This window comes from Pinus tabuliformis, chromosome Q (assembly GCF_031772625.1).
Source record: "Pinus tabuliformis cultivar Carrire ecotype Pingquan chromosome Q, CPIR1, whole genome shotgun sequence".
Taxonomy (NCBI): domain Eukaryota; kingdom Viridiplantae; phylum Streptophyta; class Pinopsida; order Pinales; family Pinaceae; genus Pinus; species Pinus tabuliformis.
In genome coordinates this window covers 1,152,177,480-1,152,193,795 of record NC_142296.1, presented here as the reverse complement: position 1 = coordinate 1,152,193,795, position 16,316 = coordinate 1,152,177,480, and the positions used below count along the sequence as shown (strand labels likewise).

At 35.1% G+C, this 16,316-nt stretch overlaps 2 protein-coding genes and 1 pseudogene across 2 annotated transcripts; all 3 read right to left on the bottom strand.

Annotated features, from left to right (window-relative positions):
• Positions 1-3,159: 3,159 nt before the first annotated feature.
• LOC149223720 (cytochrome P450 750A1 pseudogene) lies at positions 3,160-4,441 on the bottom strand (annotated as a pseudogene).
• A 4,603-nt stretch (positions 4,442-9,044) lies between these two features.
• LOC149223718 (uncharacterized) lies at positions 9,045-15,882 on the bottom strand. The gene is made up of 2 exons (XM_089383393.1): positions 15,753-15,882; positions 9,045-9,422 (listed from the first exon to the last, which is right to left on the bottom strand). The coding sequence occupies exons 1-2, from the start codon at positions 15,879-15,881 to the stop codon at positions 9,249-9,251; spliced, it is 303 nt and encodes a 100-aa protein (XP_089239519.1). The 5' UTR covers position 15,882; the 3' UTR covers positions 9,045-9,248.
• LOC149223719 (ran-binding protein 1 homolog c-like) lies at positions 9,631-15,486 on the bottom strand. The gene is made up of 8 exons (XM_089383686.1): positions 15,439-15,486; positions 15,250-15,312; positions 14,905-14,920; positions 14,752-14,758; positions 14,457-14,608; positions 14,168-14,293; positions 9,782-9,868; positions 9,631-9,688 (listed from the first exon to the last, which is right to left on the bottom strand). The coding sequence occupies exons 1-7, from the start codon at positions 15,484-15,486 to the stop codon at positions 9,819-9,821; spliced, it is 462 nt and encodes a 153-aa protein (XP_089239812.1). The 3' UTR covers positions 9,631-9,688; positions 9,782-9,818.
• Positions 15,883-16,316: the final 434 nt, after the last annotated feature.

Below are 16,316 nucleotides of genomic sequence, written 5' to 3'. Positions count from 1 at the left end.
ATGTTATTGCTATCAAGAATATGCACGTTTCAAGAGAGATTGTCCTAATATGGTCAATAAAAAGAAGAGAAAAGCGAAACAACATGCTTCTACAATAGATGTTGAAGATGAAAAACCAAAGAAGTCCAAAGGTGATAACGATTTATTTTATTATTGTTTGAGAGGTTCTTTTCAGATGACAATGAGATGTGGTTGTTAGATAGTTGAGCATCATGACACATGACCAGAGACCGTGGCAATCTTTCAAACATGATAGAAAATAACTTATCTCAAAGGGTTGAATTCAAAGACAATAATAACTATGATATCAAAGGAGTAAGAAAGGAATCCATATAGTTTGAATTTGGTAATAATGTACATCTCAACAATATTCTTAATGTACCAGGTTTGAAAATGAGTATTGTCTCTATTTCTTGTTTGGAAGATAAAGGAGATAGAATTTCTTTTATGCATGGAAAAGTACTCGTTTTTTCCAAGGGATATAGCATAGATGATTCTAGGGTTATTGGGATTCATGATGGAAGATTGTATAGACTTGTGAGTCAACTAGATCAAGCACTAGTACATGATGTGATAAACTGAAGTGAGCTATGACACATAAGGTATGGACGTCTTCATTACAAAGCATTTGTTGAGTTGAGTCAAATAGTGTCGGGAGTTTTTGAACTATAGACAAAGAAAGATGGTGCATGCAAAGGCTATGTTCTTTGAAAGAACAACAAGAAAAATTTTCCAAACAATGATACTAGACCTAATGAAGCTTTTGGAATTGATTCATTCTGATGTATGTGGTGAGATGCCTGTGAAATCGCTTGCTGGTTCGTTGTACTATGTGACATTTATTGATGACTTCTCCTTTAAGACATCTCTTGAAGACTAACAATGAGGTATTCAACAAGTTCCAAGAATTCAATGTTGAAGTGCAAAACTTGACAGGAAGGAAGATCAAGATACTAAGATATGATGATGCAGGAAAATACACCTTCGAAGAGCCTGTTTCTTTCTACGAGTAGACTAGGATTAAGAGGGAGTTAATTGTCGCCTATAATCCACAATAGAATGGTGTAGCAGAATGAAAGAACAAGTGTATTGAAGAACATTTTAAGGACATGATGCATGATTTCGACTTGTCATTTTTCTTATGGGGGGAGGTATCACATAAACCTATGTACATTCAAAATAGAATTTCTCATAAAGTTTTGGAAGGTATGACTCTTGAAGAAGCATTATCTAAAAGGAAGACAAAGGTTGATCACATGATAACATTTGGTTGTCTTGTATATATTCATGTTCCTAAGGATAAGAGGAACAATCTTGAACCTTCAGGAAAAAAAGACATATTTGTTGGTTATGATGAATCATCAAATGCCTACAAAAGAAACATTCTAGAGCAATGACAGATTGAGGTTCACTGAGATGTCACCTTTGATGAGAAAGCGACAAATTGGAAGTCTAAGGAAATTTCCATAGAATCCTTGGATGAAGTAAAGCAAGAAGGTTCATGGGAGGAGAATTCAAGTTGTACAAAATGTACCAAAAGGTTGAAAGGGCCTCAAGATCCAATAGACCCAACCAAATTTCCAGCGATAAAGAAGAAACCAACATGGCATAGATCTACATTATAAGAGGTAGAAGGAAATGTGCCATCAAGAGAATTTAAGAAACCCAAGAGGTTTTCTATCTATGCATCTCTCATGAGAAAACCTTTTGATGCATAACCTTCTACATATGAAGAAGCATTTATCCAACAAGTGTGGAATGAAGCGATGAATGAAGAGTGCCAATCGACCATGAAGAAAAATGTCTGGGATATTGTGTCAAGGCATGAAGGGAAGTTAGTGGTGAATTTCAAGTGGATATAAAAGATCAAACATGTTGCAGATGGTAGTATTGACAAATACAAGGTACGATTTGTGGAAAGAGGTTTCTTCGAGAAAGAGGGAGAAGTCTATGATGAGACGTTTTCTTCAGTTGTTAGGTACACCTCTATTAGATCAATCATTTCTCTTGTTTCCTCATTGGGATGGAAATTACACCAGATTGATGTGAATATTTCTTTTCTCGATGGTGTTAATGAGGAACAAGTGTATATAGAGAAATCTAAAGGCTTTGAGGTATATGGAAAGGAATCTCATGTTTGTAGGTTGAAGAAGGCCTTGAATGGACTCAAGCGTGATCTAAGAGCTCTGTATGCTTATATTGATAGCTATCTGGAGAGAGTGGGATTTACTAAGAGCTACATCAATCCAAACGTTCATTTTAAGGTTGTGAGGAATGCTCCTTTGACATTATTATTATATGTGGATGACTTGTTTCTAATAGGTGTTGAGCCTCTTATAATTCAATGCAATAAGGAGTTGTATTATGAGTTTGATAGAAGGATATTGGGTTGATGCACTATTACTTGGGATTAGAATTACAAAAAAAACCCGACGAATTCTTCCTTGGTCACAGTAAGTATTTGATAGAGATCGTTCAAAGATTTAGCATGAGGGATTGCAAATGCATGGTGACTCCCATGGTGACTAACTTGGAGAAGTTAAGATGCTCTAACTTCATATTGGTAGATCCATTTTGTACAACAACAAATTGGTTCATTGATAACACTAGGCTAGATATATGCTTTCTTGTGAACACATTGAACCAGTTCTAAGTTGAACTAAGACATGAGCATTGGATTGTAGCAAAGCAAAATTTGAGATATTTTTGTGGTTGGATTCCCTCTAAGTCAAGTCAGCCTAGGCTCCAAAAGACACCCATTAAACCTGAACAAATCATTATATAAAGACAATGTCTCCTCCTTAACTTATGCATTTGATCTCTCTCACACAAGAAAATTTCTGGGAAAGCAAACGAAGCACAAGAATGGCGAATAGAATGAATAAAAGGATAAATTTTCTCTCTCTCATATCTCTTGCAACTTGCACATGCAGATTGGCTATTCTCTTAGTGGTTCATACTTTTATGGAGAAATTGTTGTAGGGGACAAAATTTTTGTGTAACTAGGGCAACTATTGTAGGGCCAAAATTTCTAGGGAAATTGGAAATTGCAAGAGGGACAAAATTCTAGGTCAAATAGGAAGTTTTTTTTTTTGTATCAGATTGGGTGACTTAAATTGGAGGAGAAGACCAAGTTTGAACATAGGTCTAGGTGTGTCTCTAATTGAACAAGAAAAATTTTGCTATTGAAAAAGGTTGTTGGGTTTGCCCATGTGGGTATAATCTTAGCGTCTCTTTCACCACGCATTGGAGGTATTTCATGCTTGCTACATCAGATTCATTCACTTTTCGATCTTTACCAACGACACATTCGATTTCTTCTTGCAAACTCTTCATCACATGGGGATGTCTGAGCAGCTCACTCATTTCCCATTCTAACATAGTCGATGTCGTCTCCAAACCACCTGCGAGCATGTCCTGCACAAATACGAATTTAATCAATGAAAAATATTGAAAAAAATAAGTTTAAGAATGAGGATCATAAATGATAATAGAATGGCCGAGGCCGGCGAGACATATATACAAGCACAACAGCCTTGACAGTTTCCCGCGTCATTTTGGAGTCGGCCTCAGCTTTCTCGAGCAACACATCGACGAAATCTTTAACATAGGGCTCTTCCTCTTTCTGGTGATTCGAGGTCACGACCATGCGATGAGCAACATGGTCGTCTATTATTTTCTCTGCAAATTCATTGAATGCTTTATGCATCTTCTTCATGCGCCGTTTGATACCTTGCAGATCAAGCCAATCCAAACAAGGAATAAAGTCTCCGATGTTAAAAGCTCCCACTGTAGATATCAGCTCTACTATTAAATCCTTAAAACTTTCGAAATCGCCACCCAAATCATCGTCAGTAAATTTCCTCCCTGCCAGCATCCGCCAAATTATGTTGGAGTTGAGAGTAGAGATGGCCTTGCTCAGATTCACGCTTATTATTCCGCTCTCACTCTCCTCCCAGATTGAACGGATCATGGCAGACACCTCTTCCTCTCGCACGGGCCTGAAGGACTCGATTCTTTTGGCATTCAGGAGTTCTAATACGCATATTTTTCTCATTTTCCTCCAGTGATCTCCATACTGAGTGAAGATCACATCCTGATAATTGAAAAATATGTATTTCCCAGCGGATGTTAGAGGCCGGCTGGAAAACACCAAATCATGGGTTTTAAGAAAGAGTTTGGCCATCTCAGAAGAAGAAACGACGACAGTAGGGACAGAACCTAAGCGCAGAGAGAAAATGGGGCCATATTTGTCAGCAAGGCCTTTAAGAGTACGGTGAGCGGGCTGTACCAATTGGTGGAGATTTCCGATTATTGGCCATGGAAAGGGTCCTGGAGGCAATCTGGCCCTAATTCTTCTCTTCTGCAATAGCCATATGAAGAGCAAACAGAAAAATAAACCAACAATAGCTGATATGATAGCAGGTTCGTTGCCTACCATTAATGTTATGGACAGACGGAGACACAGTGCAAGCACTAACTTATTGCACCTGCACAACCGTGCCCTAATGCTACCATTAATGTTATGGACAGACGGAGACAAAGTGCAAGCACTAACTTATTGCACCTGCACAACCGTGCCCTAATGCCACCCTAAAAATAAAAAGATAATTAATATGATAGATCACACTAGTCATCCTACTTAGTCAATGCACTTGATCATTGTACTTCATAGCTACTACTTTGATTACTATCCAACCATTGCCGTCAATAGTCCTAGTATCATTGGTATTAACAGCATACATTGTCACTGAGATGATAACTTAGCAACAAGTCAAAAAATAGCAGAAAACCTGGATGATCACAACCACGAGTCTTTGCATTTCCTCCATCACATAATGATTAACACTACAACCTTGCAACTAAACTCAGTTGACCTTTAACAAAAACCCTAAGTAATACCTTTGACCATATCAAAATCAATGAATGGGCCCTAATTATGGCCTAATTTCTCTAATAAATAACATAAAACTGCATGAACAATAATGCTCTAAATCAATGTTCACTCTACTGGCACATCATTAGGGTCAGTTATATCTCTATTTTTAAAGTGTGTATTAATGCTTCCAACTCTAAATCATATACAACATAATTCCTTTTGTGTTTTTTTGTTTAAATTTTAGATTCAGAAGCTATTACTACATTTTCCTGTATCAATACATCCCTAAGGCCTTCCAAACAAGCATCAATATAGATAGTGAATTCCTTATTTGGGTCTGCAATTTTTAATATAGGGATTTTTCTTAATAGTTTTTTTAACTTGTCAAAACTTTCCTAGCATTTGACTATCCACTAAAACTTTATTCCCTTAAGTAAAGAAGTAATGGGATAATCTAATTTTGAAAAACCATCAATAAATATTTGATAGTATCTGGTAATCCCCATAAATGAATGAGCTGATGACATATCCTTAGGTATGGGAGAATTCATAATAGCCCTAACCATTTTATGATCCACAGATAGTCCTTCCTTGGAATTGATGTGCCCTAAATATTATATTCTATTTTTGTAAAACTCACATTCACTAAGTTTTGCATGAAGTTGATGTTATCATAAAGTTTGTAACACCAATCTGAGATGTTCTTTATGTTCTTATTCATCTTTAGAGTACATCAGGATGTCATCTATGAATACTAACACAAACTTGTCAAGATATTTGTGAAGTATGTTATTCATTAGACAAATGAAAGTTGTTGGTGCGTTAGTAAGCCCAAAGGGTAATACTACGAACTTGTAGTGACCATATCAAGGTGGTCTTGTGAATATCTTCATGATATTTTATCTGCAACTGATTCTTAAATCAATTTTTGATATATGATTTCTCCCCTTACTTGATTAAAAAGGTCATTGATTCACGACAGCGAAGGGCAGATGCTTCTGAATACAAGCCGGAAAGATTCATGAAGGATGAACATGTCAATTCAACAGATCAATCAGACTTCAGTATGATTCCGTTTAGTGCAGGAAGGAGAGGATGCCCAGGGGCACCCATGGCTATTCCCACGATTGAACTTGCATTGGCTCAGCTGGTGCACATTTTTAACTGGAGAGTTGAAGGTGATCTATCCCAGCTGGATATGACGGAAGTGTGTGGGGTCTTGATTCCATGGAAAGTTCCATTGTTTGCTTATCCAATGTTAGAGAGTAAGATTTCCACTCTAGTATAGGTATGAAGCGTCAGAGCAACAAGGCACCGTGCCACATTCCATGTAGTAGCTTTCCCTATTTTCGCGAGCAATTCTTTTTGCTACATGCTCCAATTTGTTACCTTTAATTTCGTTGTATGCTCTTCTAATTTGTACCATTTCTTACGCTACTAGATTTTCTAAATTTGTTCATGCTAAGTATGATACCTTGATTGCGGTATCTTTTGTAATTTTTATTATGTATATCATGTCGACAGAAGATCGACCCTATACTTTTCAATCTAAATATGAATCAATATCAAACTATTTTTAATTGTGTTACTAGGTTTGAATTTCCTATTGTAATAATTATGTGATAATTATGTGAAATCACTCCGATTATCATTAATATAAGCCCAATTTGATTGATTATCATTAATTTATCATTAATTTAAGTATAATTTGGTGTTTTTTAAATATTTTTAAAGCTAGGTGTTGTGTAATTAATTTATAGAAATTGTGATTTGTTGTTATTTAAAATGCACTTTTCAATGCATAAATAGATTCAGCCCTCAAATTAAACAAGTTAAATTTGGACTTATTATGTAGTCCAAAGCCATATTCCTATGCTACTCATTTGGTTTCTAGTAATACACCTATAGCCATAAGTAAGACTAAATCTATGTTTTTTAAATTTAGTCTAGCTTACAAAAAAATGGAAAAAACGATACCAAAAAAAAAAAAATCTTAGATTATTTCTATTCATTTTTTTTTTTATTATAGCTGACATTATTTTTCTATTTAGAACATAATTTTTGTTTTTATTTTAAAAGGAATGGAAAGATGGAAAAACTCACACATTGCCTCATACTGGGCTATAGAATGAGCCTCTTGGATCAATAAATATATATAAATAGAAATATTCTACCATTTCTTTTATATAATATATATATTTTTAACATCTTTTTATTTTTATGGAAATTGGAGATTTTATATGAGCAAAAAGGTTGCTAGTTTTCCCAAGGTAAATATTGTCTTCTTTTGTGTATTGTGATCTCTAATGTTCTACTATTCTTTATGGTTGAATTTATGAAGTATAATTGTTGAATCACTACAACAAAACCAGCGATTTGCGCCAGATTTTAGTGCATTTTTTTTGTAATTGTGATGAGCAACCTGGCGCTAAATCTGGCTCTATTGTACAATTTTTAAAGCGTCCTTTTTTGCACCAGATTTTGCATCCTTTTTCACGCTAGATTTTGCATCATTTTTTACACCAAACTATGCATCATCTTTTACGTCAAATTTTGAACCAAGATTTGCATCTTATTTTATGGCAGGTTTTGTTTCTAGTTTTGTGTCATTTTTTGCATCTAGTTTTCATTCTCTTTTGCTTCCTATTTTGTGTCATTCTTTGTTTCCATTTTTGCACCATCATTTGCATCAAGTTTACACTGTATTTTGAATCCAATTTAACGTCTTTTTATGCATCCATTTTGTGTCAGTTTTTGCATCTAGTCTTACGCCAGGTTTTGTATCTAGTCTTACACTAGTTTTTGCTTCTATTTTTGCACCAGCTTTGGTGCCTATCTTTGCACCATGTGTTGAATTTGATTTAGCACCAAATTTTGCATCCATTTTTGTGCCCATTTTTGCATCTTTTTTTGGACCATTTTTTACATCCACATTTACGTTTGATTTGTCTCCATTTTTCCCATCTCATTTTGCACCATATTTTGCGTCATTTGTTTCATCCAATTTTGCATCATTTTTAACACCATCTCTTGCATCTAATGTTACATCATTTTGAGCATCAAAATTTGCATTTATATTTGCATCTTATGTTGATTCATGTGTTGTATCCACCTTTGAATCTTATTTTGTGTCTAATGGTACATTCAATTTAGAGCCATTTTTTACGTCTACTTTTGTATTTGTTTTTGCACCAAGTTTTGCATCCAATTTTAAGCTATTTTATGCCCCTTTTTGCACCATTTTTTTGTGTCTACTTGTGTCCAATGTTGCACCATTATTTACACCGACTTTTTCATCCAATTTTGCATTTTTTTGGTGTCTAGTTTTACATCGTTTTCACCATCCAAATTTGCATCTTTTTTTGCCTCATTTTGTGTCCACATTTGCATATAATTTTGTGTCTGAGTTCGAGCCTAAATTTGCATGTGATTAGGAATCATTTTTTACATCCAATATGGCATCCTTGGTTTCACCTTTTTTCAGCCCCATTTTGCATCTTGTTTTATGTCTTTTCTTACATATTTTTTTTTTCTTTTTTTGCACCCAAGTTTGCATCCCAAATTTACACCATTATTTGCATCATCATTTGGCATATTAATTTGTAACGTTTTTTGCTTCTTTTTAACGCTCAACTTTGCATCTTATTTTACATCTAGTTGTTGTCTTTTTTTGCATCTAATTTGGTGCCCATTTATGTGTCCTTGTTTTTTCCCAATTTGATATCCTTTTGTATGCCATGTTTTGTTCCCTTCTTTGTGTCAACTATTGCACAATTTTTCACTTCTAATTTAAAACACTTTTTATGTCAATTGTTTGCATTTTGTATTAATTCCTAGTTTAACATCCAATTTTACTTTCAATTTTTCATCCATGGTTACATCCGCATTTGACTTCTTATATAGAGTATATTTTTCTTTACATATATGACCCCCTTTATAGATTCATAGTGAAATATATGATAGTTTCTAAATATCATTAAAGCAGATATCACAATTCAAAATCATTTGTAAAGAAATTTAAGAGAAATTGACAACATCCATCCAAAAAAATAACAATGTGTCATTAACAATTTTCAAAACATGTATAAAATAGGAACATAATACTAATAAAATCAGTATTATTTTTAATCAAAACAAGTAAAATTCAAATATGATTAACAAATCAAAATATTTCATGAATATCGTTATTCTAGGATAAATTAACAACATACATAAATCAAACTCATCGTATGATTACAAAATCAAAATGTCTCATTGATATAGGGTAAATTCACAACACCCATCTAAACATAACAATGTCATTCTACACAATAATTTCTTCATAAAAAACAATGCATGTGCATACCTAGCTACCACCACCAAGATCATCCTAATGATCATCTTGACCATCCGCATTACTCTGATCCACATCATCACCAACACCGCAACTATCATCATCATCTCCTCCTTCACCACCATCATCCTCATCCTCATCCTCATCATCTCCTGATATATGTTGAACATAATTTGGATCATCGTCTTGGCAATCATTACCTATAGCATTCTGACAAAAAAAAATCAATATTACATGTTAGTATTAATTACATAACACAACGCATGTTTTTGTTATACAATGTTAACCATAAAATGAGGTAAGATATAATATCTAATAGTACTAAAAAATAAAATGAAAATATGGTTTAAAAGTATATTGGAAATCCAACTAAGATTACATACCATAGAGTCCATCCAAACAACAAATTCAACCCATCTCTTTTGCTGCAACACCTCCTTTTCCAAATGATTTGGAGGTCTTCCATATTTTAGTTCCTATCAATCAGTACATAGGGAGAAATTAGATAACAATGACTTTCTTCTAGTACAAAATTTATTAAAAAAATATCACATGTTTAATATACTTACAAAGGTTGTTATCAGTGCTTTTAAACCTTTCTGGCCACTACGATGAGTGACTTTTGTCTTGGTTAACCTCGCCTTGGATGCCTTGTCCTTAAACATAAACCAATTCAATTTATTTTCACACAAATACATGTCTAAGATACTTATATGTATTAATACATTCTAAATAATGTTTAATGAAAAATTCAATACCTGAATGCTCTCATTGCCGGCTTTTCTTTGTGCATCCAACTTCTCATATGATTTTACATGTTCTTTCCATACTTTAAAAGGTATGTCAATAGGTCTTTGTTTCAGTCTTTGATCTTGAGGCATTTTTTTAATTTTTCTTGTTTGGTTAAAAATTTTGGTTAAAAAAAACCGAACAAGTAATTCACATCAATGGCATGGGGACTCTATGGATATGTGTAAAAAAATGGCTATAAAGAAAACATCCAAAAAACATATGAGCTCTCCCTTTGATGGTCACTTGGGGCATATGCCTGGAAAGGAACAACTCCATTTTCGAAAATCAAGGACAATCCTTTCTCAAAGTCCTTCCTAATATTTGCTCCAAATGTCTTAAAATGAAAAACAAAATTCAAACGTCATCCTTAAACATCTCCCTTAAATATAACGTTGGACCATAAATTCTTCACTTTTATTCTTATCGGCTCTAGAATGATTTTTCTATATGCAATTATATAATGAAATATGTGTGCACTAATGAAAAAACATTGAGTTTCATTTTTCATAATCACAAACAATGAAAAAAGAATCACACGTAACTAGCATCATTTTGGAAATTTTATATTTATTAAAAATCTTTAACATGTTTTCCTCCCATATCTCATAAAAAGGTGTGAAATTTTTTATATACTCTCCAATAAGCACTACAACAAAGCCATCGATTTGGAGGTTTTACACTAAGTTTTTCAACATCGAGCTTACTAGGGCTTGCACCACCGGGGTTATTAGTAAGAATCTCATGAGGTTTGCATAGCCATGATTATTAGAATCAAAATAGTAGGATTTGCACTAAAAAACAGTTCATAGAGCTTTCCTGCTGGGGAGAAAATCACAAGTTCAGCTTCTGCAGTGCAGAGCACCGAGAGCTCGTAAGCTTTCTTCAGCAATCCACCTACGTTTGGAAAATGTAGCTTGCCTGCTGGCGATGTTCTCAATCCTCTTCCTCTACATCTTTCTCCTCACTATTCTTGTATGTCCTCTTTCGTTTTTCCCTCCAAACAAACCCTCTCAAATTGAGAAAGCAGAACAACTCACTCGATGAGAATCCAAATCCAATTATCGCTTCTAACAATAACCCAATACGATACCAGAAGTGATTACACAAAACCTCATTGAATCTTCATTTGTTTGGAAAAGAGCCAAGCATATACTTCTGACGAGGGTTTCCGTCTCAAGTCTGGCTCGTAGGACGTCGCTTAGTCAATTGCGAGAAAAGTTTTCCACCTGCCTGTCACATACGGTTTGTCACACTATATATTAGAATAAGGTTGATCATACTAACAATAAGGTTGTATAGTTTAAAAGGAGGGCTCTCCTGACTGCATTTGGTTGGTTTATAGAAAAGATTGCTGGAATGTGTAATGTGAATGCTTTGCTAACTGTTTTTTAAGCATTTGGAAGTATTAAAACCCCCTAGGATAATTAATGTAAGACCTGTTAATTAATGTGTAAAGATGGCTATTGTCCTTGGGCTACCTTAGTTGTTCGTGTTTAGTGATCTGTGGTATTATGAATCCTCAAGTCACTATTAAACCATGAGAACCATGCCCAGGCAGACTAGTGTTGCATTGTGGATGAGAACCAAAACTAGACTCCTATAACCTCCTTTTTCATCCTTTAAATTGCAGAATTAACTGACTGTTCTAGTAATCGTTCTTGAGCACCTGAAGATGTGCACCCTAAATAATAAGAATAATACCCTGTAACATATGAATAGTCCATCCTGTGCATGTAGAATATGCACATGAGGTCCAATAAAATCACTAACCAGAATACCAGGTGTTATTAAAGCATCTACAGGTTGATATATATGAATGTTACAGTGTGCAGGAGTATGATTCAATTCCATACGAAAATACAAAACATCTGATAGGATTTCCTTATACCTCATAGGCAAACAACCATTGTCCCTTCTATAGATGAGCAGAATAAGTGCTTGGTTCTCTACACTAAATAAAGACAAAGTATAGTACTTATTGTTGACAAAATAGTATTTAAATCGCGGTTCAATTGCTTGACATTCAGCTGGTCACAGAATTGTAGAGTGCATAATCATAAGTGATGTTGCGAGCCTCATTGCTCAAAGTCTAAGGGTCTTGTGAGCCATAATCACAGCCATGTATGGCATATCTTGTGATTATGGCATTTTATGAGGTCAATTCTTGTGAAGACATTTCAATTTATAATAAATTTTGAACCTCAACAGAGTTTTGGCAAGACCTAGCTGAGCTAGGACATCAACAACACAGCTGATATGAATGACATAATCTAGCCTCAAGAGGGAGCCTCTTTTGTTTCATCACTCTAACAATCTATGAAGTGGTGGAAAGCATAACAACTTCCCCTTGAATATGACACCTAAACTGAGTACAAATCCTAAATGATGCAACCCTTGGTGCATGTCTCTCAAAGTATCGATATTTCAAATGTTGAAAGCTCTTGTGCCCATTTGATATGCATTCGATTGCAGTTCCCCTGAAGAAAGAATCTTATAAAGGTGAGGCCATGGCCAATATGTTAGCCATATCCATTGGAGTTGCCATTACTTGACAACTTTAGTGTGATGAGTCCCACCATGATTCACATGGGCTTCTACTCAACATTGGCTGTTGCTATTGTAAGAGTCTTCAAGCTCGTTGAACCCATAGTATTGATAAGTGTATTCTTTGGGTCTCTGGTTTTCAAATTCTGCCTATGTTTTCCTCTCAGTATCATTATTTCAAATGCTGAAAGCTCTAATTCCCATTGTTGTGTATTTGATTGTGGTTTCCCTGAAGAAAGAAGCTTATAAAGGTGAGCCGAGGCCAATATGTTGGCCATATCCATTGGAGTTACTATTTCAGCTTATGGGGAGGCCAAGATGAATGCATGGCAGGTGATTCTCCAGTTAAGTGCAGTTGCATGTGAGACTACCCAATTGGTTCTCATACAAATTCCACAAACATCAAAAGGGATTAAGTTGAATCCCATCCCATCTTTGTTGCTCCTTGTTGCCTTGTTTTTCTCAGCACCCCCTGGGCCTTAGTAGAATACCCATTTCTGATAATCAGGGTCTCTTCCTTTGATTTAGATTACATGACATTTCTTCTTGTGCCTTGGCTCTTAATCTTGCAGTGTTTCTTCTGATAGGAAAGACTTCAGCCTTGACTATGAATGTTGCTGGTCTTGTCAAGGACTGGCTGCTCATAACATAATCTTTGTCTGTAATAAATGAAAAGGTTACAGTCATAAACTTGAGTGGATGTGGACTGGCTTTTCTGGCTGTCTGTTACTATAATCATTTGAAACTTCAAGCTCTCAAGTCCAATGACAACCAACCAAAGTACCTCAGCAGTGCAGCTGATGCCAATGATGAAGGAGAAGGTTTGATAATGACGAGTGGGAGATTCTCAATCAGAGATTCAGAACCAGTAGAGAAAAATCAAACTCAAGCTTCAGGATTAGGTATTTAGATCATTAATATTGTCTTGTGCTAGAGATTATTGTTCTTTGATTGGCTCCTCTATGCCCAGATCTATTTGTAGGGAACAGGCCAGTCATTCACAGTGAAGAAGATAATGACAAGATTAGTGTATAATGATGGACAAGATGGTGCCATGGTGCCAACCTAAATCTCAAGTAAGGAGACATCTGTTCATCAATTTGTCAAGAAGCATGGCCTACAATTCAATTGCTCTAAGCCTATCACTTCTTCCACCTGTCAAATAAATTGTTTCCTGTTTGTTTAGTTGACTATGGTTCTAATAATTATACTATTGTTTGATGTAAAAAGACAAAACAAAACAAAAAATATGGAAAGTTGTGACCCCATTTTCTAACTACAAATTGAAATTGGATTACCATAGTGACCACCTCTGCTTATTGGAATCAAAAAGGGGGTGGGTTATGCACAATCCTCCGTATCATTTTCTATTACCAAAGATAATTAAAGCCACCCTATACTCAAGTCTTAACTATGCTGATAGGGTGTTTGGGGAGGGGGATCCCTTACCAACCCACTGTAATCTGCACAAAAGCATCCTAAGAACATATGAAAAATCAACCCTTCAATGAAATGATCCAAGAATATAGGTACTCAAACATTGATTTTATCAAAGAAAAATACAAGACAAAAGGGAAAGATCATAACAAGGATTAGAAGAGTCTAAGAATAGTGCTCACTGTCTACAGAGCCAAGACGAATGCAGAAGAGTTCTTCCTTCAGTTCCCCATCTGAGAAATCAGTTGCATGCCAGACCCAAGTTTTATCACTACCTGCGTTCTCCTGAAGTGACATTGGGGAATGAACTGCAAGGCAAAAAAAAAAAAAACAATATAATCCAGATAATAAGGATCAACACAAATTCTCGGCACAGAAAGCCTCTTAAAACTTGGACGTAAGATAAGCTATTACAATCTCAGGGGGGAAATTACAAAAAAAAAAAAAAAACAAACAAACAAATTTACATACTTAAATGGTTTGCACATATTTTCAATGTCTTGGATTGCCTCATGACCAGCCGAACCTTTGTAGTATCCTTGTGCTTAAGAAACTTTACTGTTCCTACACCACGCTCCTTCCATTGATTCCCATCCTTGTCAAACCTGTACAGCTTCGCCTTCCTGTAGGGTTAAACATATAAAAAAGAATGGGAATATTAATAAACAATGAAACTGCATTAGGATCATTTTAAGAGCCCATGGCATCCATTAGAAGTAACGTCCGCAATATCCCACCATATCAAATGCATTCAAAGATAAATTACCAACGACCTATTAAAAACACAGGAGATATTCCTTAACATTACCGAAAAGGATCCCACAGAAAAGCTCAATAATAACATCAAACATGTAAGAATACAAACCATCAACTATTTAATAACAAAATAATGCTCATCCCATACATCCCCATAAAGTACAGAAATGATCAAGAGCCTGTTCAAAACATCATAGAAAGTCAACGAAAACAGTTGACAGAAGACCAAAACAGACATATGCCTGAATCATACCACCTCACAACATAAAAAGACAAATCACCCTAATGCTAATAACCAAAAGACATATTATCAAATAGGCCCAATTCAGTATTCAATGGCTAATCCAAAAACCAAAAAATACAAAACCCCGTATGCTTAACAATAACAAATGACCATCACACCCCCCACTAAACCAGAATAATAGAGAAACCATCATAGATTCTTAAAATACATTGAGAAAAGGATGGCCTATAGTTCAACAAAATATAAAAAGACTAGTCAAAATACAAAACCCCCAATGATAACAAATAAACCATCAAATGCATCCCCGAAAAAATCTTCATCGGCAGCCTATCAACATAGGAAAACAATTATTACAGACCATAATGAGATCAAAAAATGCTGATCAAAATATCAATGGGACATCAAAACAACAAGAAACTCACAAAATACACAGAAAAGCAAAACCCTAATTACCCGATAAAACAAACCATAGCCCGCCAAAATAGAGTCAAAATTTTCCATTGAAAGCTCAGAATAACTGAACCAGAAATAACCCTTGTGAAATTTGCTGCTTAAAACATTGTTTTGAGCACGGCCTCTTTCTTCAGATTTATTTTAGATAATACGGTAGCTTATTTAATGAAATATTTCCAGAAAGTTGAAATATGGCAAATTTTTCCAATCAAGAACTCTAAATAATTTCATTAGGACAAGGCGTAGAGGATTCATGACGGCAACAAGAAAATAATGGCGCTTTGCAATTTTAGCACTCTCTTGCAGAAAAATACCTTTTCTGAAATCGTTTTGACCACGAAGAAACGCAGATGAACTGTTGGAAGTCGTGCAGAGAGAGATCTGGTGGCTCGTGGATCGATTCTGGGGCAATGTTTATGCGATTGCAAACCATGATTGTTCATATGCGAGCCACTGAGCTCGTTGAGAGGGATACGCGCAATAGTACCAAACTACCAAGAGGATTTGAATTTAAAGGCGGGATAGAATATCTACCATCCGATCATGTCATCGACGGCCATATATTTGTGTTTCAGTAAAACGGATTTTCAAAGAATTTGAAATATTATACATTTTATAGAATTTGAAATATTATACATTCTATTATTTAAGCTGAATAATAGTTTTACTTTGGAAAAATAATTGGGCACATCAAATAAAATATTGATGCGACGGACATATAACTCCGAAACAATAATGCACCCTTCTCTTACTCCAAAACAATAATGCACCCTTCTCTAGCTGATGTGTCAATGCTTTCTTTGAAGTGGAACTTAAAGAATTAAGTAATTATTCATTATTAAATTGGGATTTTATATAAATTAATTGATTAGTTATTA

Coding starts and splice junctions, on each gene's coding strand:
- LOC149223718 (XM_089383393.1), bottom strand. CDS start 15,881: ATGAACAATCATGGTTTGCAATCGCATAAACATTGCCCCAGAATCGAT. Junction 9,423..15,752: donor TCAAAACGATTTCAGAAAAG/GTATTTTTCTGC, acceptor TTTTTTTGTCAG/AATGCTATAGGTAATGATTG.
- LOC149223719 (XM_089383686.1), bottom strand. CDS start 15,486: ATGGAAAATTTTGACTCTATTTTGGCGGGCTATGGTTTGTTTTATCGG. Junction 14,294..14,456: donor AATATGTGCAAACCATTTAA/GTATGTAAATTT, acceptor TTTGCCTTGCAG/TTCATTCCCCAATGTCACTT. Junction 9,869..14,167: donor TCGTCTTGGCTCTGTAGACA/GTGAGCACTATT, acceptor TTTATGTTTAAG/GACAAGGCATCCAAGGCGAG.